General features: G+C 41.4%; 1 protein-coding gene across 1 annotated transcript; it reads right to left on the bottom strand.

Moving 5' to 3' along the window:
- Window positions 1-1,297: 1,297 nt before the first annotated feature.
- ETNPPL (ethanolamine-phosphate phospho-lyase) lies at window positions 1,298-20,494 on the bottom strand. Its single transcript, XM_069592955.1, has 13 exons — window positions 20,278-20,494; window positions 17,478-17,596; window positions 17,048-17,207; window positions 14,650-14,724; window positions 10,950-11,040; window positions 9,793-9,909; window positions 8,007-8,089; window positions 6,977-7,202; window positions 5,898-6,052; window positions 5,198-5,287; window positions 4,844-4,974; window positions 3,274-3,341; window positions 1,298-1,874 (listed from the first exon to the last, which is right to left on the bottom strand). The coding sequence occupies exons 1-13, from the start codon at window positions 20,331-20,333 to the stop codon at window positions 1,752-1,754; spliced, it is 1,494 nt and encodes a 497-aa protein (XP_069449056.1). The 5' UTR covers window positions 20,334-20,494; the 3' UTR covers window positions 1,298-1,751.
- Between the last annotated feature and the right edge of the window lie 4,639 nt (window positions 20,495-25,133).

Raw genomic sequence — 25,133 nt, 5'->3', positions numbered from 1 at the left:
GCACTTTCTCAGCACACAAGGAGTGTTCCCAGGAGTACTGACCTGTGCTCTAAAAGGTCTAACGGGCTTGGAACTAACCTTGGTTTTGTAGAAGCAAACTGCAGAGACCTTTATGCCCTCTCCTCTCTACCTGGGAATCAATCTCAGTGCGATTCAGCTCAGACCCATAGTCAATTATACAGTTAGGAGACAAAACTATTTTCACAACAAGACCTTGCATTTTCACAGCATTTTATTATGGTGAACTCATAAAGGAAGCTTTTTACATTTAATTTTCCCCCCAACATCTTTCCCAGCTATCATGAAACGGCCATAGCAAAATTATTTAACTCATCTTCATAGAACAAAAACTAATGCACAGGGAATTCCCTGGTGGTCCAGTGATTAGTACACTGTGTTTTCACCACCACACTGCTGCTGCTGCTAAGTCACTTTGGTCGTGTCTAACTCTGTGCGACCCCATAGACGGCAGCCCAGCAGGCTCCCCCGTCCCTGGGATTCTCAAGGCAAGAATACTGGAGTGGGTTGCCATTTCCTTCTCCAATGCATGAAAGTGAAGAGTGAAAGTGAAGTTGCTCAGTTGTGTCCGACTCTTCGCGACCCCATGGACTGCAGCCCACCAGGCTCCTGCGTCCATGGGATCCTCCAGGCAAGAGTACTGGACTACCAGGGCCCAAGTTCAATTCCTGGTTGGGCAGTTAAGATCCCACAAGTCATGAGGCACAACCCCAAAACAAAGAATGCTTCCCCCAAAAAAACCCAACACACAAAGCGTAATAACTGTTAGGAGGGCAACAGAGAAATAATGAGAAGTCAAGGCTAAAAGTCAAATTTCTTCCAGGTTAGTACTTGCACAAGCCTCCAAGTCTCATGGCACCTGTACATTTAAGGAAGAGATTCCTGAAGTTATCTCTGTGTGTCAGGGTGTGTGCATAGGTGATAGGCTGGATGAGAAGGAGAAGAGGATTGCTTGCAAAGTTAATTTCTCGTCTAGTAGCTAAGTGACTTGCCAAGATGATAGTCTGATTAGCCAGAGCCGAGGTGAAGGTGGTGCTCTGGCTACTGCTCCAGCTCCAGGTTTAAGAGTGTTTCTGGGTCTACTCCTTGTCTGGCCTCTGCACCTGTGCCCTCATCCCCAGAGGATCACCACTGACCTAGTTCCCCAACAGGAGTCCAGATTATTCATTCCCTTCTTCACATTTGCTACGTGATTTTCCCCCAAATGGCTTTTGACTTTACCACCCAACTCTATGATTCTACAAGAAAGAACAGTACATACTTCTCTAGTCTTAAAAAATTTTTTTGGTTCATATCATCTTTTATTTTATTATATCCATATTTATTATATTATAAATATTTATTTATAAATTAAATCATTAAAGAATACAATATTTTAAGGCACTAAGTTTCCAAAGTTCAGAAACCTACTGTACTTTACTCTGTCATGTCAAAGATTAAAATATGAGAAGTAAAACTGTCAATTTAATAAATATTTCATTTGAAGCTTAAATGGAGTAGAATAAAGGAAGTACTTGCAGAAATCTCAAGTAAGGAATTAATAGGCTAAATGCTGAACTAATAGTCTTGACATGGTTTGATTATCATTTGGATTAATCTTATGACTCATTGACTTTATACCTCTGAGTAAATGCAAATATTTCATTCAGAGGGTACAACAGAGCTTTACCAGAAGGGACATCAGCATTCATTCTCTATAACTCCGGACATTTATCTTGTAAAATGCTCATCTCTCACGTTCTGAGCCTCTTGCTGAGCAGTGAATCTGTGCACAATCCATTTCTCTTTCGGCTGGGATTTTCTCTGGATTCCAGGCCGCTGTCTCTGAGCATTTCTGACTGTGCTTCCTTGGGCATCTGTAAGACAAGCATACAAACTCCAGAGGGCAGCCCACTGCTAACACGCCCAGCCTCCAGCCTCCACAGGGCTAACTCCACAGGAACGCGCCATGTGGGAGAACACAGAAGCAACACAGCACAATACAGGAATGCCGTGTTAGGGAGTTGTTCCTCCCTAACCCTGATTACTACCTTCCATAGACACCTAAAATCTGGGAGGCCAAGCCAAACTCAGAAAGGCGCGCTAACTTTTGCTAACTGCGCAGTGGCATTTTTGGTAGGGGAACTCTCTTTTTTTGAGCCCCTTTTCAATAAGCTCCTTTTCAATGCTTACAGGCTTCCCAGGTGGTGCTAGCGGTAAAGAATCCGCCTGCCCGAAAGAGACACTGGTTCGATTTCTGGGTTGGTAAGATCCCCTGGAGGAGGGCATGGCAGTCCACTACAATATTCTTGCCAGAAGACGGACAGAGGAGCCTGGTGGGCCACAGTCCACGGGGTCACAAAGAGTCGGACACGACTGAGGGTCTGAGCACTTTCCAATACTTGCTAGGTTCAGGCAGCCGTGCTTCTGCCCCAGACTCTCCATGAGACCCTCACACAGCAGAGAGGAACTGATTCCTAGCATTGGTTTGTGTTGCACCAAGAAACAGAAGTACCCTGTTAGCCAATCATTTGCCCTCATTCAAAGGGCCTCATGTTTTTCACTCAGGGAAAGGATTTTTCTGACTACACTGGATGTGCAGGCGGACTCGAGGTACCGAGGGTTCCTTTATGCATCAGAGTCATAAACAAATAACAAATTATGCAACAGAGCCTCTCAAGGTTTTGCCTTTCTGTTTCTCGACCCGGGGAGCCCTTTCTTACAGCCTGGGGAGCTTGGGGAGAGAATGGGGAAGCCCTCTGCTGGCAGCACATCAAATGCAGAAACTAGGCCACTCAGCGCCAGACGGTTCCCAGGCCCTGCTGCCAGTCGAAGTTTCTACTTTAATTCAATGGAGGATCGAACTCTGGCATTTTGAAGTCACACTGCTGAAGCTTTTGTTGATTAAGAAGTGGGATGTGGGACTTCGAAGCAGTATCAAGCATCACTCAGAAAAACCAGGACAGAGCTCAGGACATTTGCTATCTTCTCTCTATATATTTTGAAGGCCCTCTTTGCAAGCCTGAGGGTTATTATGATTATTTTCAGCATGGGAATGACCCTGTAAAAATGGTTCTTTGCTTTTATAGATGTCAAGTGGCATGACACTTGCCTTGGAATATAACTGTGCACTCAGAATTGCAACAGTAAGCCAACTCTAGCAAAGGTGGGTTTATTCTAAAAGTCACTGTACAATTTTAAAACATCTGCATTCCTTTTTCTTAAATTTCCCCAATTTTAAACTTTTCCCTTAAATATTAAGCAAGTGACTCTTACCTTGGTTCTGCAAGGAGTATTCTTAGAGATCATACTCTCAGTTTCAGCTCCAATGGCTTCTTCTAAACCTTCATCAAGGAAGATGTGGTAGATAAGATGGAAAAAAAAAAAACATAAAGAAAACATAAACATAAAACATTAAAACAAATCCTTAAGAAAAACAAAAAACCCATTTTGGTACCTATAGGGATACTCTTACTAGAGAAAACTAGAGAGCTACAGTCCATGGGGCTGCTAAAAGTCGGACACGACTGAGTGACTTCACTTTCACTTTTCACTTTCATGCATTGGAGAAGGAAATGGCAACCCACTCCAGGGTTCTTGCCTGGAGAATCCCAGGGACAGAGGAGCCTGGTGGGCTTCTGTCTATGGGGTCGCGCAGAGTCTGACACGATGGACGCGACTTAGCAGCAGCCGCAGCAGCAGCAGGTGTTTTAAAATCGCTCCTCTTCAACTTTTTTGCAGCATTTCACCATTACGTGTGACACAGCCTGCATTAGCTCCATCTCATTCACGTTGTTAAAAGAATTGTCCAGCCCCACCGCTAAAAACGTTCAGGCTCTGAGCTGAATTTTAAGTAATAGTGACATCTGTCCCAACATGTCCTCTGTTCCTCCTGGCCTTCAAGGGACCAAAGGAAAAAGATGTGTGAGGACTGCTGGCCAGGTTTGGGCGTCTCGTAGTCCAAAGACAGTGACCGTATTACAAACAACTTGGGGGTGACTCTCAACTTTCCAATATTAATGATCTGTTTTGTATACTGCACTGATTCCTGGTTTATCAGCCTTATCCCAACCCCAAGAGGCTGAGAGGGAGCAGAGAAGTAAAATCTTAAAAAATATACCTAAAAGCTCCAACATTTGACAGGGCTTTATGTTTTTCAGTATGGTTTTACATTGCTCCCTTACTTAGCTAATCTCAATTTATGAAAAATAAATTAACTTAATTATTTAACGTGTATGCTCAGTCACTCAATCATGTCCAACTCTTTGTGACCCCATGGATGGTAGCCCATCAGGCTCCTCTGTCCATGGGGATTCTCCAGGCAAGTGACTGCCACTTCCTAATTCAGGGGATCTTCCCAACTCAGGGATCAAACCTGCATCTCTTGTGTCTCCTACACTGGCAGGTGAATTCTTAACCACTAGCACTACCTGGGAAGCCCAACCTCATTATTTAACAGAGGTCAATAAAAGATTAATTCCTATGACAGGCTATAATTCTGAATGATGAACAAATCCTCAAAAATGAAATTGCAATAACTGAAATGCACAGTGAAATGAGTCAGGGCAGAGCAAATAGCTGTTAACCTATAGCCTATAAGTTTTATTAACAACATTTCAAGTATTTTCAGGGTATAAAGCTCAAAGACTCTTATGCTGCAACATCTGTGGTTTGTGGTACAATGAAGACATGCAATTATTTTTTAAAAGTGAAAATAAATGATAATATACATTTATATAGTCATTTCCATCCTCCTTCACTTCTACCATGGACAGCAAGATGCACTGTCATGCATGACCAGGATGGAGGTGTGGGGGGCATCTTATTTAAAGATCTGTGGACAGACCTGTTAGGATACCATCAAGTTGTTCCACCATAAACTTGGCATCTTCCTCAGTGAAGCACATAGGCGGTTTTATTTTAAGTACGTTTCTGTGAGGTCCATCGGCACTGAGAAGCACTCGTTTTTCTTTCATCCTAATTAGTGCAGGAAATACATGTGAGTGCATACAAGCAATAACTAAGATGATTTCAGAATGATGTGAACAGACAGCAATTTAGTATATGCATGTAAGAAGTCACGTTTGTAATTGCAAGAGCCTTAAACGTTCCGTATTCAGGGAGAAGAGAGGAAGTAAAAACATTCAAGTGGGTGGACATCATTCAAGCTGAGACACCAAACAGGTGAGGGGTGGTTTACTTGTAGATGATGTGCTGAGCTTCTGCTGTGGCGGGGGTCCTTTGCTGATGGTCCTTCACTAAGTCAATCCCGATAAAAAGGCCAACGCCCCTGAGGGGGATAAAGAAAGGAAACTTGACATAAACTCTATCAAGCACCACACTGTTACAAAAAATTAACACAGTCGTCAAACTCAAGTTTGATTTGAGACTGAATATGAGTCTCTTTAAAGGTAGTTGTTACTAGTTCTAATTAATCCATGATACCAACCCAGTGTTCAGAGGACTCCTTAGTTTCTGAAATTAGTTTTTGTAATCCAGTTTTTTTCATCACATTAATTGCAAAAAGAAAAAAAAGGCTTAAAAACAACCTTATACCATTTAGTTTCATATGACATCAATGATGATAAATACATATATGAAAAATAGTGATGTTTCCTAGATGTCATTTAAATTATTTTTTCATAGATCATATAGAGTTACTTTAAGTTTCTTCTTTTCATCTTCTAGCTGTTGAAATTATCCTGGCTTAATTTTTTTTTTTTAAGTGTAAGTCAGGAAAGATATATACCCAAAAGTTAATAGTGATATATCTGGGTTCTGAATGAAAAACGTTTTTTCAGTGTTTTCTAGATTTGGTTTTATGTAATTTATTTTAAATTTATAAGATCACCAATATTTATTTGGACATATGAATAACTACAATTCCTTGATAAACATACCTGATGTCTCCTATCAAAGTATGTTTAGTCTTCTGCTTATTCAGTAACTCGGTAAGATAATTCCCTACTCTTGTGGCATTTCCCTGAAGGTCTTCATTTTTTATTACATCGAGGACAGCCAAACCAACAGCAGAAGATACTGGATTTCCTCCATACTGCAGAAAAAAGATAAATGAGAAAACAGACTAGTTGAATCCATGCTGTTGCTTGATCTATGAGAAATCTGGCTCATACTTAAGCAAGTAAAGATATAATTTCTATAAAATTTTCCCTTGTGATATTAGCTTTTTAAGTTTAGAAGATAGCATGAGTCTATTCATTCAGGATTGAGAATATAATTCTAAATTATGTATATGCTACATAACTGGAATGAAGGACTAGTGGAGAATCTGTAAGTTCATCCAAACCAAACACAGATATTGTGTTGGGAATTAAGGATTTCAGAGTGTGGTTTAGTTAGAGGGATGTGGATTGCAGCACTTGAATGTCTGTGTGAGAAAAAAAAAAAAAAAGCCAAAAAATGACATTTTCTCCAAATAAATTTATGTTCCTAGATTTTGATTCTGACTTTTAGCTGCAACAAGTCCTATTATACATATTATACAAACTATAACTGTCTTTCCAAACTTGAGAATCTTACAACTTTCGGGGGCAAAATCAAGGAAATAAAATTTCCCAAAGACAGAAATTTACTTAGTATCTCCTATGACAGCCATATAAAATTTATACTACTGAATCATCTAAACACGTCAGATGTGTTTTGGGAATTTAAATGTGATACAAAACAAAAAAAGATCATATCATCTGTTAATGAAATAGCATAACCTCTAGAGTTTACCAGGGGATTAATCTATCACTGGAACAATCAATAGGAACATTTTAGGAAGGGGAAAGATATAAGAAAAAATATAAGGAGGATTGTGCCAAACAGAATAAAATATGGTTAGATCAAAGTCTGGCTTCGGTTCTGGGGTCATTAGCTGGCAACGGTGAGATTTATTCTTTATTACACTGGAAAGAAACATAAGAACACACAGTATTTTTCCCTCTTAGCATTAAAGTGGGAGATCAAAATTTACCGTGTTGAAATACTCCATCCCAGAGGCACTGAAGGCTTCTGCAATTTCTCTGGTTGTTACCACGCATGCCATTGGGTGCCCATTGCCCATTGGTTTTCCCATTGTGACTATGTCTGGAACGAAGTCTTCGTCAAACATTTGGAAACTCCAGAAATGTTTCCCAACTCGGCCAAAGCCTACTTGAACTTCATCAGCTATAAACACACCTCCTGCTCCACGGACATATCTGAAAAGCAAAAGGGCAGCATGATGCCTTCAGGTCACTGAGAGCCCCCATATCCTCCCTTCAAGATGTGGATTATTGAGGACTTAAAAAGAATGGTGTTAACCTGAAGTCTGTAATCTTTGTTAAAAACATTTCAGTGCTCAAATCCCCAATGACATCTATGTGATGTCACTGACTCTGAAATATAATCACATCATTTCCAGATAAGATATAGTTTAGGTTGTTTGGGTTTGTGCTGCTTAAAGTAAGCTCTACTGCAGTATTTTAAGTGGCAAGAGAAAAAAGGGAACAAAAAGTAATGTTAGCAGAGTTAATCTTCAACTTTTTGCTAATCAGCAAAGCTTGGACACCAATCAATCAGAGAGGATGTCAGGTGGGTAAAGTGGGGCAGAGCTCTCAAGGACCCCCTGGCTAGACTGTGTGCAAATCCTTTATTAGCTGGGATCTTGGAAGGTGAGGAGTTCCAGGAGTCCTGGGCAGCAGGCACTCCCAAGTGGCTATTTACCATCTAGTCCCTGGTGGCTCAGCAGTAAAGAATCTGCCTGCCAGTGCAGGAGGCTTGAGTTCGATCCCTGGGTCGGGAAGATCCCCTAGAGAAGGAAATGACAACCCACTCCAGGATTCTTGCCTGGGAAATCCCATGGACAGAGGAGCTTGGTGGGCTACAGTTGGTGGCAAAAAAGTTTGACATGACTCAACTACTAAACAACAATGGGAAGTACTTCCATACTTCGCCAGCAACCAGATGACCCTGCGGAACTGTCACAGTTCCTTCAGTTTGACCAAAGATGCCCAAGTACATACTCTGCCACTTTCTGGAAGTAGCCTGCTGGAGGAATTATTTGTCCGCCACAACTCTGCATGGATTCAGCAATAAAGGCAGCAATCTATACAAGAGAAGATGGGGTCAAAGTCCATTCGGTCCCCCTCCCGTACCCCCTAAAAAAAAAAAAGAGGACTTCTTATAGAGTGGGTGATTTAAACATGGTTGGGAATGGACCCCTGGCAAGAGGCAAATTGGCCATTTGATTAAAAAGAAAAGATGTTCATGCTGGAAAAACAAGTGATCTGAAGCATTAGTTTCTGAAATTTTAGGTTTCTTATGAATCTACCACTAGAAATGGTGGAAAAGGTGCCTTCCATCCTCCATAATTAATTTAAATGAGTGTTTGCATTAGGATCAACTGAATAAGACTGATATCTTGATCAGTCTTTGATATGTGCCTCTACAAAATTACCCAGGTTCCAAACATATCACTGTAATGCCTATTTACTCAACTTGTTGAATTAGGACTGCCCGAGTCTGGAATTTGCACCAGGGAGGTGAGAAGGTGACCTGTGGTCACAGACCTTAGTTACTGTGCTCTCTTTCTGGTTCTTGCCCTGAACCAGGCTTACAACTTAACCAACATAGGCAATTCACCATAGAACTGCAGAGGAAATGTTCTAGAGGCTAAGAAAAGAGAAGAAAAAAAATCACTAAATTCAGAGGAAGCATGGAAATAGTATGAGATAAGAAGTTAAGCCATCAACTATACTTCAATTAAAAACAAACAAGGGAACCAAGGTTCTACTCTAGACTACCTCTTTTAAGATATGAAAAATGAATGGGCTGGGAAGAAAAAGAAGAAAATAGCTAAGAAAGGCAAACAACTCTCCAGTCATTAAGAAAAAATACTTGAACTGGAAAACACAAAGTTTTCATTTTTCTCTCAATTAAAATGTTTTTTTAATTGCCATATATATGCCATAAATCAATTTAAAGGCAAAGCATATGTCAAATCACATTAAAGCTCTATGTAAGTAACCCCTATGGGGGTTGAGAATTCAACATCAGGCTGAAGGTGGAAGATAGCAGGGTGAAGGCTGAGAAAATGAAAGCTCTTCCTACTCGGTAGGATTTTGGCAGACCCCAGGATGTCCCTGGCAGTCCAGTGACTGGGACTTCACCTTCCAATACAGGGAATGAGCTAAGATTCCACATGCTTTTCAGCCAAATAAAACAAAACACCAAAACATGAAACAGAAGAAATATTGTAATAAATTCAATGAAGATTTAAAACCAAAAGTGCAGACACAGACTGGAAGACCATTTTCCTGCCTGGTCTTACCCAGGCTCAGCACCTTCAGGAAAGCTGAGCCAATCCTAGGGAAAGCCAAGGCTCCCAGGGTCCAGGGGCCTACGTTGATCCTGAGGCCCTGGGGCGACCCTGCCTCTTCCCCTTCTTTCACCTTATGTTAGCCCCTCATGTTACTCTCATTTGGAATGGTCTGTCCATGGGCTATCACCTTTCTTAATTCTCTCCTCCTATCCCTTTGCCCCAGAGTCTGCATCCCACTGGGAAGGTTAGAATTAGACCACCAGTTCTGAAACAGGTAGAGTTATTACATTTCCAGGATAAATAAAAATAGTCTTAGAGGCATGACTACAATAATGCATTTTTAAATATATGAACTAAGTGAAAATGTAACCAGAGAAGAACAGAAAGGATTTGCCATCTAATCCTTTTCCACATCTCTAGTGCATCATGATGATGTCAATCTAGTTTATGAAAGATGTTAACGTGTTTCCAAAGCTGTAAATACAAACCTTTCTTCCGCTGTTATGAGCTTCGTCAATGATTTTCTTCACTTCATCTGCATAAGCACTGGCCGGATCTGCATGGTCTTCTCTGTATTTTCCTCTGTAAGTATCTGGAGCTGGTGCCTGAAAACATCAAGAGATAACATTTTCTCATGATCTTTCTCCTGGACAAATGAGCTTTTAAGAAAGGGTATTTCCCCACAAGAGCATAACAGAAAGGTGACCTGTGGATTTATGTGACTCGATGTTCTGCTCTTTTTCCTTAACATTTCTGAATTCAGTGACACTTGAAATCTTTGCATTGTGAACAGGAGCTTGGATTTACTTCTAGGCCCTTGGAAGTCAAAATTGCATCTCTGATCACATAAGGGGCGAATTCAAACAACAAATGTGACTATGCTATTTGAAAATTTCAGTGAATGGAAACTGTATTAACTATTCTATGTCAAAAATAGGGACCTCCCTGGTGGTCCAGTGGTTAAGACTCTGAGCTTCCAAAGCAGGAGGTGTGGGCTCGATCTCTGGTAGGGGAACTAAGATCCTATGTGCTTTTTGGTGAGGCCAAGAAATATTTTTAAAAAAGAAGAAAATAAACCAGCACTTACCAACTATATAGCAAATTGTAATCATTCAAAAATTCAGAGTGCTTTAGTAGTAATTTCAGATCTTAAAATTTTGAAAGAACGTATTCATGATTCTCTTAAAAAAGTCCACTGATCCTTAATTAAGCCAAATGAGTTTTACTGCTTCAACAACTTTTTTCTTTATTTTCTTTCATTTAATATTTATTTGACTTAATAAATTTACATAATAATTTAGCATAGAGTAATTTTAAGACAGTCATACATACCGATGCAACTCTGAGTTTCAAATTGGCCTCAGTGATAGAAAAAGTAATTGAAGATCCAGGGGCAAAAAAAGTGAAATAAGAGCTGTGAGTAACAGCTGTTACTACCACTATACTGATCTGTATGGTACTCATCAATGGATTTTAACCCACATCTTGTCATTAACTAGCTCTCTGACTTTTAGCAAATCATATAACAGCTCTATATCTTAGTTTCCTTTTTCATGGTTTCATTTCAATGCAAAGATTGGTCTGGATTATCACTGGGCACTCTTCCAGTAGTAACATTCTGATTCTTGAATTCCAAGATACTTACCACATGCACAAATTCTTTCTTGACATCTTTGCCCTTTTGAAATTTATATGGACTGATCTCAATTAAAGATGATAGGTGACCGTGGTAAGCACTGAAACAAAAAGGAACGGTAACCAACATCATTCAAAGAAGGATGCTCTTTCAGGATATGAAAAACTGTATTCTGTATCATCCAGGGAGAATCTCAACATTGGTGCCAGACTTAACTATATGGAATCCAATTTTTCATGGTAGGACCGGCCATTAATTTGTCCAGCTCTCCTGATTCAGGCAATAAAACACATAGAAAGCCAAGTATGTATCCTTGTAGGCAGTTTTTAGCCAGAAAAAACTTAATTTCTTTGGATTGTATTAGCTCTGCTAAACTAGATTAAGTGTAAAATTTTGTTTTCTATAGTTTCGTGAGAAGTATCAGATGTATGTGTTCTTTAAATGTATTTCATAGTTATAGTCTAGCAAATTTTAAAAACAAATTTATATCATAAAATGGGCTGTGTTTCTGTTTAGATAAAGGATGTCTAATAGCACATTTTGAACAAATGCAAGTTGGTAAGGAATAGGAGGTTTTTTCAAAAAGAACCAAGGTTGAGAGGTGATCAACCTTAGTTCTTCCTAAGGTTGTGAAATTCCTTTCTTTCACTTAAAATACAGGTGGCTATGATATTCCCCTGAATGTTTTTTTCTTCCAAGATGTATATAATTAGGAGACTGGAAATTATAAGGGCTTCCCAGGTGATGCTAGTGGTAAAGAATCTGCCTGTTAATGCAGGAGACATAAGAGACAGGGGTTTGATCCCTGGGTTGGGAAGATCCCCTGGAGGAGGAAATGGCAACCCACCCCAGTATTCTTGTCTGGAGCATCTCCATGCGGTTGCAAAGAGTCAGACACGACAAAGTGTCTGGGCACATGCACACACACAGGAGATCAAATGTTGACATCTCTCATTCTGTGCCAGCACGTAACAGGCTCTGTCTCTCTCTGCTAAGTTGCTTCAGTCGTGTCCAGCTCTGTGCAACCCCATAGACGGCAGCCCACCAGGCTCCCCCGTCCCTGGGGTTCTCCAGGCAAGAACACTGGAGTGGGTTGCCATTTCCTTCTCCAATGCGTGAAAGCGAAAAGTGAAAGTGAAGTCGCTCAGTCCTGTCCGACCCTTAGTGACCCCATGGACTGCAGCCCACCAGGCTCCTCCATCCAGGGGATTTTCCAGGCAAGAGTACTGAAGTGGGGTGCCACTGCCTTCTCCACTGTCTCTCTCTGGAAATTATAAAAGGCCCATGAATAGATAAAGCAAAGAGGGAGTACTTCCTCTACCATAGATTAAAACATCCTACAAAGCAATAGCCATGAAATTAGTATGGTACTGGAATAAGAACAAAGTTAAGATTGGGACAGAAGCAAGCTCAGCCATGCGTAAATGGCAACACAGAGGCCTCTAGGTGGAGTTAATTGAGGAGCAGATACACACATAGTAGAAGAAAATGAAAACCATCTTTGTGATCTGAGGGATGGTGATGGGTATGTATGGGGGAAAGATTTTAACAAAACTTAGAAAACCAAACCATAGGATGAAAATGCAAACTCTTTGATTCAATCAAAAATTTTTTTTAATTTTACTTTATAATACTACTGTATTGGTTTTGCCATATGATTCAATCAAAATTTGTTGGGTAGATGGATGCCATGGACAACGTTAAAAGACAGGTGATAGATTGGGAAAAAATATTTGTAATGTCTCAAATAAAAGAGGCTAACTTCCAAAATGGTCTGCTTGCATAAAGAATCACTTGGGAAACTTGGTTTCCTGGACTCTGCCTCTAGAGACTCTCTTTAACTGGTCTGGGGTGAGGCCTGGGCACTGGCACTAAGAAAAGAACATTTCCCCAGGTATTTCTAAAACACTAGGCTGAGATCCTCTGATCCAGTCTATGCAGGCAACCACAAAAACAAGGATGGGAATCCCAACAGAAAAACTGGGTAAAGAATATAAGCAGATAATTCTCAGAAAAAAAGTGCGTCAGTTGCTTAGTTGCATCTGGCTCTTTGCAGCCCCATGGACTGTTGCACGCCAGGCTCCTCTGTCCATGGGATTCTACAGGCAAGAATACTGGAGTGGGTTGCCATTTCTTTCTCTAAGGGATCTTCCCAATCCAGGGATTGAACCTGGCCTCTCTTATTACAGGCAGATTCTTTACCATCTGAGCCACTAGTGAAGCTAATTCTCAGAAGGGGAGTCACAAATATATAATAAGTATATGAAGAGATACTCAATCTCATAATTAGAAAATTACAAATAAAAACAACATTGATATTATTTTATACTTATTAGACCAGAAACTATTAAAGGAAAAAAAGGCATAATACTCTCAGGCTTTGCCAAGGATATGGGGAAATGGAACATTTCATGCACTGTGTAAACAGTTTCAACCACTCTGGAGACCGACCTGGGAGCATTTAGTCAAATCAATAATGTTTACAGTACCCCTATGGCCTGGCGATCCTGTTTCTGGGTGCTGATTCCTAAGAGATCCTCAGAAAGGTCCATAAAGGCATATGTCTGAGGGTTCTTACTGCAGTGCTGCCTGTGGTAGCTGGGCATAGAGGGTAGTCACAGTGTCCATTCTGTGATAGGCAGCATCATGCCTGCCCTCCCCAAAGATGCCCACGTTCTAATCCTCAGAACCTGAGAATATGTTACATGGCAAAGGGGACCTTGCAGATGTGATGAAGCATCATGAAATGGAGTGATAATCCCTGGAAGGTCCAATGTTATTACAAGTGTCTTTAGGGATGTGATGGAAGCAGAGGCTGGAGTAATGGCATGGCCGGCTCTGAAGGTGAATGAAGGGGCCCAAAGCCAAGCAAGGCAGGCAGCACATTTCCCCTAGAGTCTCTAGGATTGCAGCCCTACCGCCACCTAACTTTTAGCCCACTGAGACCCATTTTGGACATCCGACCTCCAGAACTGTAAGAGAATAAATTCATGTTGCTTAAACCACTATGTTTGCGATAATTTGCTACAGTAACAATAGAGAATGACTACATCAACCAACACATAAAACAAGAGAAGCCTATAGATGGGTAAGAAATGAGGTACATGTTCAGTTCACCATGTGTGAGAGATTAGTGGGGTGGTCGGGCAGAAACAATTTAAAAAAATCTCAGTTAAGATAGAAGTTGTCAAACTTCTTGCTCAAATTGTAATGAATTTGGGACTTCTCTGGCAGTCCAGTGGGTAAGACTTCTGCTCCCAAAGCAGGAAGTCTGGGTTTGATTTCTGGTGGGGGAACTAAGATCCTGCATGCTGTACAATGTAGCCAAAAAAAGAAACACCTTTTTTTTTTTAACTTGGCTGCTTGTAGTCTTCAAAATTTGCTCTAAATTACTGTCTTTTAAATTAATTACAGTGGATAATCACATTGCAGTGGCTCAATAAATAGTTAATGTTTGAAAGTAAATTCTAATTCATACAAAGCCCGTGAGACCATGACCACAGAACCTAAAGAGCCTCCAGGTGCTTGGAAAGAATTCAGTGTTCTCTAGGCCTGAGTTGGCCTTGAAATCTTAAACATAATAGTAAAATAAAATCCTTGTGCCATCCAGCCTCCTCTGTACATACTTCTGGTATTAGTGTAGATAGGATCAATGTGTTTTCATCTCTGAAGGACTTTTCTGCTGAGAAGTTTCGTGTCCAAGACTTACTGGTCAAGAGTGATCACATCTTGGTGGCCTCTGAACTGCCGAGCCAGGCGTAAGGCTAAGTCATTGGCTTCCGATCTATTAAGACAGCAGAGAGACAGGAACAATGTGACATAAGCTCTTTAAAAATCTTTTGAAATGCTATTTTCAAAGTTGAAGATTTCAACTACACAGAACTGCATAAATAAATAAGTTGAGGTCCTCTTTTCCCCCTCAATCTTGCCCAACCAGCCATCTCATATCATCCTCCTAAGTTCCCCAGATGTCTTCAAAAAACAGTGGGACGCATGAGGAAACTCAACACAAATTAACGATATTCTGCTCATTTCAAACTCTGGCCCAGTTCAGCCACATCATAGGGGACTAACTTTGAGAAGCCCAAGAAACCTATATTAAGTGTGATCTCAATGGGAGGAATTGGAGTCTAAGGTCCCACTAACCGGAAGGCCACTGAACTGTGTTGTGCTGACCTGATACTTGATTAGTTTCTTATCTGGAAAATGAAGATCAGGGCTTCCCTGGTGGCTCAATGGTAAAGAATCCTCCTGCCAATGCAGGAGACAGGGGTTCAACCCCTGGCCCAGGAAGATCCCACATGCTGCTGCTGCTGCTGCTGCTAAGTTGCTTCAGTCATGTCCGACTCTGTGCAACCCCAGAGATGGCAGCCCACCAGGCTCCCCCATCTCTGGGATTCTCCAGGCAAGAACACTGGAGTGGGTTGCCATTGCCTTCTCCATCCCACTTGCTAAGGAGCAGCTAAGCCCATGGGCCACAACTACTGAGCCCACTTGCTGCGACTACTGAAGCCTGTGTACCTAGAGCTCATGCTATGCAACAAGAGAAGCCACCACAGAGAGAAGGCCCCATGCCCCAACTGGAGAGCAGCCCCTGCTTGCTGCAACTAGAGAAAAGCCCAGGCAGCAGCGAAGACCCAGCGCAGCCAAAAACAAATAGATCGACAGATAAACGATACTTTAAAAAATGAAGACCGTAATCTTTCTATCTGCTGTAGAGAGTCTAGACACACTACTCGGACACAGGTGGAAAAGTAATCATTTGTGGCATGTTTATCACGTGCCAAGCATTATACTGTTTTACTTATATTGATTCTCATAACTACTCTTCAAGGCAAGTATTGTCATCTTTTTATGGGTGAAGGCTCAGAGAGGTTAAGTGACAAGGATAAGTTCTCACGGCTAAGAAGAGGTAGAACCAGTGTTGACTGAAGCCTGGTTGACTTCAAGAATGTTCTTTGTATTAATACTATTGCAGGCTCTGTCACCTCCAGTCTTTGGTGACAGTGCTGACAGCATAGGAGTCTTTGGAAGGGAAAGTCAAATACTATGTCATTTAATTCACTGAAGGCCTTTGACAGCATAGGAGTCTTTGGAAGGGAAAGTCAAATACTATGTCATTTAATTCACTGAAGGCAAGAATGCTTTACAACAACAGGGTAGATCCTAAAATGTCTTAATTCTTTACAAAGAAAAAAAAAAGAACAATTTTCTGGTTATAAATTGGGTTTTATTGAAAAGAGAAGTGTGGAACTCCCCTGGCAGTCTGGTGGTTAGGACTCTGAGTTTCTACTGCAGGGGGCTGGTTCAATCCCTGGTGGGGAACTAAGATTCCACAAGCCTCAGGCATGGCCAGAAAGAAAAGGAATCACAGAATCTCTTTTAGTTTTAGTATATATATACATATATATCATTTTAAAAATGAGTTTGTGCTGTATAGACAGCTTTCCTCCCAATAGGTAAGATTTTCACCTGTCTTTAAACATGTATTTTCAAAAACATACATTTTTTAAAATTTTTGCTGCATTTCCCGGCTTGTGGGATCTTAGTTCCCTGACCAGGAATCAATCCCAGGCTCTCTGAAGTGGAGGCTTGAAGTCCTAAACACTGGGCTGCCAGGGAGTTCCCCTCAAAACATACTTTTTAATGTCTGCATAATATTCAACAGAATGGGATACAATCATTTGAATTTACAGAATTTAAAAGTTGTAACATATCTATTCACTTCAATTTATTCTTTCCTCCTTTGTGTTTGTGCTGGGGAAATGTTTAGGGATCCCTACTGGTGCACCTTCCCCATCTATCACCAAAGAAGCGTGGTAGTAAAAAGTCTTGAGTGACACGCACGTGTTAATCATGGGACTGCAGTTACAGGCTGCATCAAGAGCCTTGGAACACGATGTCAGGTATCTTATCTACAAGGAGCTGGTGGGCCCAAGTGAAAGAAGCAGAAGGTCAGGTCCCCCATGCAGCATCATTAGTAAGAGTGTCAGGAAACCTGTTTAGATATTCCTCCTCCACCAGCAATCAAAATAGAAAAGACGTGTGAGAGAGGAAACAAGGAGATTCATGGGAATGGGGATGGCTGGAAAAACCTTGAAACTTACCCTGAATTTGTAAAATAGCAAACAGAGAGTCTGTCCGGCAGGGTTGCTGAGAGGCGCTTGGCATACTCAACAATGTTGTCGTGGAGGAATCGAGAATTTGTATTTAGTAGTTCCATCTGTTTCTGGGCAGCTTTGACCACTTCTGGGTGGCAGTGTCCCACTAAAATTTAAAAGACAAAAGTCCTCAAAATGAGTTACAATTCGAAATGCCTGGGAAGTGAGGCAGATTCTGAGGCAAAAAAAAAAAAAAAGAAAAGTTGATCCTGTTCCTCTCCCACATTTTGTTCTAGTTTTTCCCAGCCTAGGACTAAGGGTCCTGTTCAGCCGAGGAACTGCAGCCACTGCAAATCCTGGGACAAATATTAACGGTGCCAAGGCTGCCTTAATCCATGAACGTATCCTTCAGGGCACAACAAAGACAGCACATTACCATGGGCAACGTTGTTGATGCAATCCAAGTACTGGTCACCTTTCTCATCAAACATGTACTGCCGCTGGGCTCGCACTATTTTGATGGGATCCGAAGCAAAGAAAACTTTGCATGAAGGCCTAGAAATAATGAAAGGAAACACTTTGGTCTGGTAGGACTGCTCAGTGTTTTCGCTTCTCAGTCAAGGTCACGATGGGTGGAAAATTACAATTACATAAAAGAAAGGGAAAACACAACCTAGGTGACATACTTTTTTCTTTTTAATTTCATATTAGCCTGGAAACTTTTACCTTAATCCCCCATCTGTGACATTGCTCACGTTTCTTATGCTTGTTATATTAAATTTGCCACGATCTGACAATACTTTTTAGAGGCACATGGATCAACTCTGACAGCTCTAATTACACAAACCAATAACTTATTTTCCTTTGGAAAATTTTGTTCAACTAGGGAAAAAAAAACTTTTTTTGAGCCTTCCTGTATATTAAGAACTGATAGCTATTACAAATACTATCTCATTTAATCCTTCCAACAATAACATAAGAGGAGTTATTATCATTGTCACTTTTATAGGTGAGAAAACAGGCACAGAAAAATTAAGAAGCTTGGTTCAAGCCAATAAGAGAGAAAACCAGAATTTGGAAGTAGATTTTTGTCTTGATTGTAACTAGATTTACCACAGTGACCATTTTGAAATGTATGGAAATATTGAATCACTTTGTTGTATAGTAGGAATTAACGTAGTGTTGTACATGAATTATACTTCAAAAATAAACTCACAGAAAAAAGAGATTACACTTCTTGGGAAGGGCTGGGAGGCAGGGAAATCAGATGAACAGAGTCAAAAGGTGCAAACTCCCAGTTAAAAGGTAAATAAGTACTATGGATATAATTTAAATGTACAACATGATAAGGGCGTCTTACCTTTTAACATGATTGATTATAACACTGCTGTATGTTTTATATGAAAGTTGTTAAGAAAGCAAATTCTACAGGATTTTCTATTTCTTAAATTTTCTATTAATGAGATGATGGATATTCACCAAACTTAACTGTAATAGTAATTTCATGATGTAAGTCAAATCGTTATGATGCGAAACTCAAACTTAATAAAGTGCTGTATGTCAATTACACACCAATAAAATTGGAAGAAAAAAAAGAAGACTGTCTTATGCCATTGCCCAAAATAGAGCTTGCTTGTCATCTAATCTCTCCCTCAAACCTACTTGTAAAGAAATGAATAGCACTAAAAGCTACTACAAATAACTTAGTGTTAAATAGTGTGCACGAGATTTTACAGATTATTTTCATGTCTTTTAATTGGCTCTTGTTCTGCAGCAAATGGATTTTCCATTCTTAAATAATACGATCCAATTATTATTCTAACCTTTTAACCCACTCTTTTGAGTCTAATAAAATGTCATCCCTATTTATGGTTACTTGGATGGCTGTACAAGTTTTAGCAACATGAAAACATTACAAGCATTTCTGATCTTGGCTCCATGAATGTTTAGAAACTAAGCAAAATATATTATTATTATTTATATTTATTTATTTATTTTTTGTCATGCCATGAGGAAATGTGCAATCCTAGTTCCCCAACCAGAGATTGAACCCAGTCTCCCTGCACTTGAAGCAAGGAGTCCTAATCACTGAATCACCAGAAAAGCTCCCAAAATATAGTTTTATTTTGGTGGCTTTGCATGCACAGAAAACATGTTCCCATGTGCACTGGAGGTAGTTTAGAGGGTAAATAGTTATGTATTAAATTGATACACAATAGTTTAAAAAGTTTTGTAATTATTGTGAATAAGTAATAACATTTTTAAAATGCCTAAACTTAAGTGTCATCAGCTAAAATGAAACTAATAATGAGAATTTCTTATTAGTTCAAACTCAGTTGTTAGTTTATTAACTACAAGTTAAAATCTAGAAAAATTTTTCCTTATGAATGTGGGCTGAAAACTGTGGACTTGACCTTGCCTCTTTGTTAATGTACTTCCCACCTTGCCACTCATAGAAGTGGATTTTCATAGAAGAGGAATTTAATGTGACAGAGATCACAAGGTAACATGACACTCTTCTAGGACCAGAGCCCAGGTCTGACTTAAGTATGGGTCCTGTACGCTCACTCACCAAGCCGTTTATACTATAAATGTGAACAAAGCGAAAACAGACCCAGAGAACCCTGCATCTTTACGTTGTAGCGCGGGCACATCTGGGGAGACCAAGGTGAGTAAGGGCATCTTACCCTTTAAAAAGTGTCAACGCCTTTTTCCCCTCCCCTCCACTGGCTAGATTAACCTTTTACTTCTTAACGAAGCGTGCAAGAAGGAAGAGTTCGCTTTCGACAAAAGTTGTCAGAATGAGTTTTCACAGCCATCATCAAAAATATTTCAGAGTTCATAGTTACGGAAAACTTTCGAGTAGGTGGGCGTGGCGGAGAACTACCCTTCTCCCCTTCCAGAGCCCAGCCCTGGAACGGTGTTCTTCAGTGGCTATCAACCCTCATGGTCAATTCCTCCAGCGGGCCCGCAGCCCTCACCCTCTCCGCCGGCTGCAGAGCGCGGGGATCACCCGGGCCCCGGCTGCAAGGGAGCCCCTGGGGCGCGGGCGCGGCGGGGAGCTCGGGGCGGGCGGCGGCGCGTGCCTGCAGGTGCGGCGGGCAAGCGGCAGGTCCCGCTCCCCGCGGGACCCCAGCCAGCCAGCTCCCGGCCCCGCTTCAGCTCTCCGCTCCCTGCGCTGGTGACCTGGTGACTCCCACTCTCTGCGCCTCTCGCCCGGGCTGGGGAGCCCTTACCCGATGTGCTTTCTCCTCAGCGCCAGGGTCTCTTGCTTGCTGTACAGCTCGCACATGGCGGCAGGGTGCCGGGCGCCCCCAGGGATCTCCCCTCTCCGGTCCCTGCGCCCGCGACGGGAGCCCGCCGACTGCCTCAGCTGCGGCCCTTCCCTGACCTCCCAGGTTGGGTCCTCTGGCCCTGGGCGCTGGAGGCAGAGGTCGATGTCAACCAGCTGGGGTCATCTCCCTTTTAAGTCTTGCCCCGCCTTTGCCCTTCGCCAAGCCCCACCCTCCTCCTCCCCTCCTCCGCCTGGGGCCCGCCGGGCCAGTGCCTGGGCTAGCCACCCAGTCGCCACCCCCTACCCCGCCCCCGCTCTTGCCCCAGGCTAACTCGCTCCCTTCCTGCCCTGCTGCCTACTTCCCCTCCCCACAGTTGTTACTCCTAACTCCCCTTTTATTTTTCTAAGCCTGCCTCGCCGTGGCCTTTCCTCCTCCTCTGCCTATGAATTCCCTCCTTCCCACTCTCTTAAAAATATTTATTTATTTATCTGGCTGCACCGGGTCTTCGTTGTGGCATGCAGGATCTGGGCCGGTTGCATCGAGAGCAGGGAGTCTTAGCCCCTGGACCACCAGGGAAGACCTCCTTTCTTTTTTCCTTCCTTCTCTTTCTCCCCCCGGCCCCGCCCCTTCTTCTTTCCTTTCTCCCTTTATTTGTACACATTCAAAGACAGGCACTCACTGGAGATAACAGGACTTTTGTCTCCATTCTCCTTTTGAGCAAGTTCCAATACCAAAATCTACTTAACAAGAGTAACAAGTCACACGCCCAAAGGGTAAATCACAGGAACTCAGTCTGTTATTTGTCGGGAGGGATAATACATACCCCTGTTTCAAATACCTGCTTTAGAGATAATTGCGCTTATCGGGTTCAGTCATCATAACAACCCTGACTGAGGTAAGCCTGAAAGTTACCGCCTTATTTAACATATGGGAACAGTTATTACAGGTCTACCTGACGGTGAACCTGAATTCATTCCTAGGCTTCTTGACCTCCTTTAGGATTCTCTTCTCTCACGGATCAAATTTAAATATGTGGACAGAAGGAAACCTAATTAACTATAACATTAAATCATGAACTATTTGAAGAAGTAGAGATCATCTGATTTATCCCCTGTGTTTTGTAGATAAGAACACCTAGGTACGGGAAAGGTAAAGTCTTATCATTCAAGGTCACACAACTGCTTAGCCATAGAGTTTAGATGAGATCATTTCATTCTTTGTGTTTCAAAAGACAGCAGAGAAAGCTTATTTTACCAGTAAGAACATGCTTGATAACTGTTTGTAACTGACTTTTCTCTTGAATGAAGTTATTAATTAATATTAATGTCCTGCAGGATTAGTAGGATTATTTCATTGCCTAAGATAGGGTGAGAAATGGAGTTCTATGAGGAAAAACGTGTTAAGAATTCTAGGTGTTATCAATGAAGGGGAGGAGACACTTAGGAAACTTGCAAGAAATCCCAGTCATGTAATCTTGGTCTTGTTCTACACTTGAAGGATATTGCCAAGTGTACATCGACTCTCAAACCAGCTAGTGAAGCCACACACAGGCATGCTCCCTCCATAAACCTTCAAGTTATTTCCAGTGCTTTAAAGTATGTTCTTTAAATAAATAATCCTGGTCTTGAGTTCTTTTTTATTATTTATTTTGGCTTCCCTGATGTAATGTGGGGGTCTTAGTTCCCCAACCAGGGATTAAACGCATGCACCCTGCAGTGGAAGCTTAGAGTCTTAACCACTGCACCGCCAGGGAAGTCCCAAGGGTCTTGGCTTTTGAACTAGTTCTTGCATAAACTAGCTGGGTTTCTTGACCTTTTGGAGGCCAAATTTCTTTAAAATGTTCAAATTTCATATTAAAGAAAAACCCTCAATCATTTTCTAACTAAAAGCATTACAAGGAGGGCTAAAAAGAGATCATGATTGTGAAACATGTGTCAGGATAATGGTTAAGGTCTCAGTGCTCTTGTATTCTTTGTTTTTTATTTTCTGTTTTTTTTTTTTTTTTTTTTTTTTTTTAACCAGAACTTTCAGCAGGGCTGGTTACTCCTTTCTTCTTGAAACTCTTCATTTTTTGATTTCTTGACATGACCACAACATTCCTGATTTTCTTCTCTCGCTCAACATTTTCAACATTTCAGTGTTGGTATCTCTGAAGATAGGGTCCTAGGCTTTCTCTTTGCTCTGCACTCTTTCCTCAGGTAGTCCAGAAATGATTCCCTTGGATTTCAGTTCAGTTCAGTTCAGTTCAGTTCAGTTCAGTTCAGTCGCTCAGTCATGTCCGACTCTTTGCGACCCCATGAATCGCAGCACGCCAGGCCTCCCTGTCCATCACCATCTCCCAGAGTTCACTCAGATTCACGTCCATTGAGTCAGTGATGCCATCCACCCATCTCATCCTGGGACGTCCCTTTCTCCTCCTGCCCCCAATCCCTCCCAGCATCAGAGGCTTTTCCAATGAGTCAATTCTTCTCATGAGGTGGCCAAAGTACTGGAGTTTCAGCTTTAGCATCATTCCTTCCAAAGAAATCCCAGGGCTGATCTCCTTCAGAATGGACTGGTTGGATATCCTCGCAGTCCAAGGGACTCTCAAGAGTCTTCTCCAACACCACAGTTCAAAAGCATCAATTCTTCGGTGCTCAGCCTTCTTCACAGTCCAACTCTCACATCCATACATGACCACAGGAAAAACCATAGCCTTGACTAGACGGACCTTAGTCGGCAAAGTAATGTCTCTGCTTTTGAATATGCTATCTAGGTTGATCGTAACTTTTCTTCCAAGGAGTAAGCTTCTTTTAATTTCATGGCTGCAATCACCATCTGCAGTGATTTTGGAGCCCCCCAAAATAAAGTCTGACACTGTTTCCCCATCTATTTCGCATGAAGTGATGGGACGGGATGCCATGATCTCAGTTTTCTGAATGTTGAGCTTTAAGCCAACTTTTTCATTCTCCTCTTTCACTTTCATCAAGAGGCTTTTTAGTTCCTCTTCACTTTCTGCCATAAGGGTGGTGTCATCTGCATATCTGAGGTTATTGATATTTCTCCTGGCAATCTTAATTCCAGCTTGTGTTTCTTCCAGTCCAGCATTTCTCATGATGTACTCTGCATTACTTTTATTTTTGTGACTTAAAAAAATTGAAGTAATATTGACTTACAATGCTGTGTTATTTTTCAGTTGTACAGATCAGTGATACGTATATATATATACTTTATATATAAACATATTCTTTTTGAGATTCTTTTTCCTTACAGGTTATTACAAAATATTGACTATAGTTCCCTGTTCCCAGTTGGTTCTTGCTGGTTATCTATTTTAATATATGTTGTTGTTGCCAAGTCATGTCCGACTCTTTGCCACCCCATGGACTGTAGCCCATCAGTCTCCTCTGTCCATGGAATTTCCCAGGCAAGAGTACTGGAGTGGGTTGCCATTTCCTTCTCCAAGTTTATATATACAATAATGTATATATGTTAATCCCAAACTCCTAATTTATCCCTCTTCTCCCTTTTCCCTTTGATAACTGTAAGTTTTTTTTTTCTGTCTCTGGGCCTGCCTATTTCTGTTGTGTATACAAGTTCATTTGTACCTTTTTTTTCTTTTTAACATATAAGCAACATCATACAATATTTGTCTTTCTCTCTTTGGCTCACTTCACTCAGTACGACAATCTCTAGGTTCATCCCTGTTGTGCAAATGACATGATTTCATTCTTTTTTATGACTGAGCTGTATTCCATTGTATATATGTACTGCACCTTCTTTATCCATTCATTGGTCAGGGGACATTTAGGTGCTTCCTTGTCTTAATTATTGTAAATAGTGCTACTGTAAACATTGGAGTGTATATAGCTCTTTATGGTATATTCCCTGGAGTGGGATTGCTGGATAATGCATTACTTTTCACTTGGACAGCATTATTCTTCCTGGTCTCAGTTCAGTTCAGTTTAGCTCAGTTGCTCAGTTGTGTCTGACTCCTTGAGACCCCATGAATCGCAGCATGCCAGGCCTCCCTGTCCATCATCAACTCCCAGAGTCTACCCAAACCCATGTCCATTGAGTCGGTGATGCCATCCAGTCATCTCATCCTCTGTCATCCCCTTCTCCTCCTGCCTCCAATTCTTCCCAACATCAGGGTCTTTTCCAATGAGTCAACTCTTTGCATAAGGTGGCCAAAGTATTGGAGTTTCAGCTTCAACATCAGTCCTTCCAGTGAACACCCAGAACTGACCTCTTTTAGGATGGATTGGTTGGATCTCCTTGCAGTCCAAGAGACTCTCAAGAGTCTTCTCCAACACCACAGTTCAAAACCATCAATTCTTTGGTGCTCAGCTTTCTTCACCATCCAACTTTCACATCCATACATGACCACTGGAAATACCATAGCTTTGACTAGACAGACCTTTTTGGCAAAGTAATATCTCTGCTTTAAAATATGCTGTCCAGGTTGGTCATAACTTTTCTTCCAAGGAGTAAGGGTCTTTTTATTTCATGGCTGCAATCACCATCTGCAGTGATTTTGGAGCCCCAAAAATAAAGTCTGACACTGTTTCCACTGTTTGCCCATCTATTTCCCATGAAGTGATGGGGCCAGATGCCATGATCTTCGTTTTCTGAATGTTGAGCTTTAAGCCAACTTTTTCACTCTCCTCCTTCAGTTTCATCAAGAGGCTTTTTAGTTCCTCTTCACTTTCTGCTATAAGGGTGGTGTCATCTGCATATCTGAGGTTATTGATATTTCTCCCAGCAATCTTGTTTCCAGCTTGTGCTTCTTCCAGCCCAGCATTTCTCATGATGTACTCTGCATATAAGCTAAATAA

The sequence above is a fragment of the Ovis canadensis genome, chromosome 6 (assembly GCF_042477335.2).
Source record: "Ovis canadensis isolate MfBH-ARS-UI-01 breed Bighorn chromosome 6, ARS-UI_OviCan_v2, whole genome shotgun sequence".
Classification (NCBI taxonomy): domain Eukaryota; kingdom Metazoa; phylum Chordata; class Mammalia; order Artiodactyla; family Bovidae; genus Ovis; species Ovis canadensis.
The sequence above is the reverse complement of the archived record's forward strand: the minus strand, read 5'-3'. Positions and strand labels throughout refer to the sequence as shown.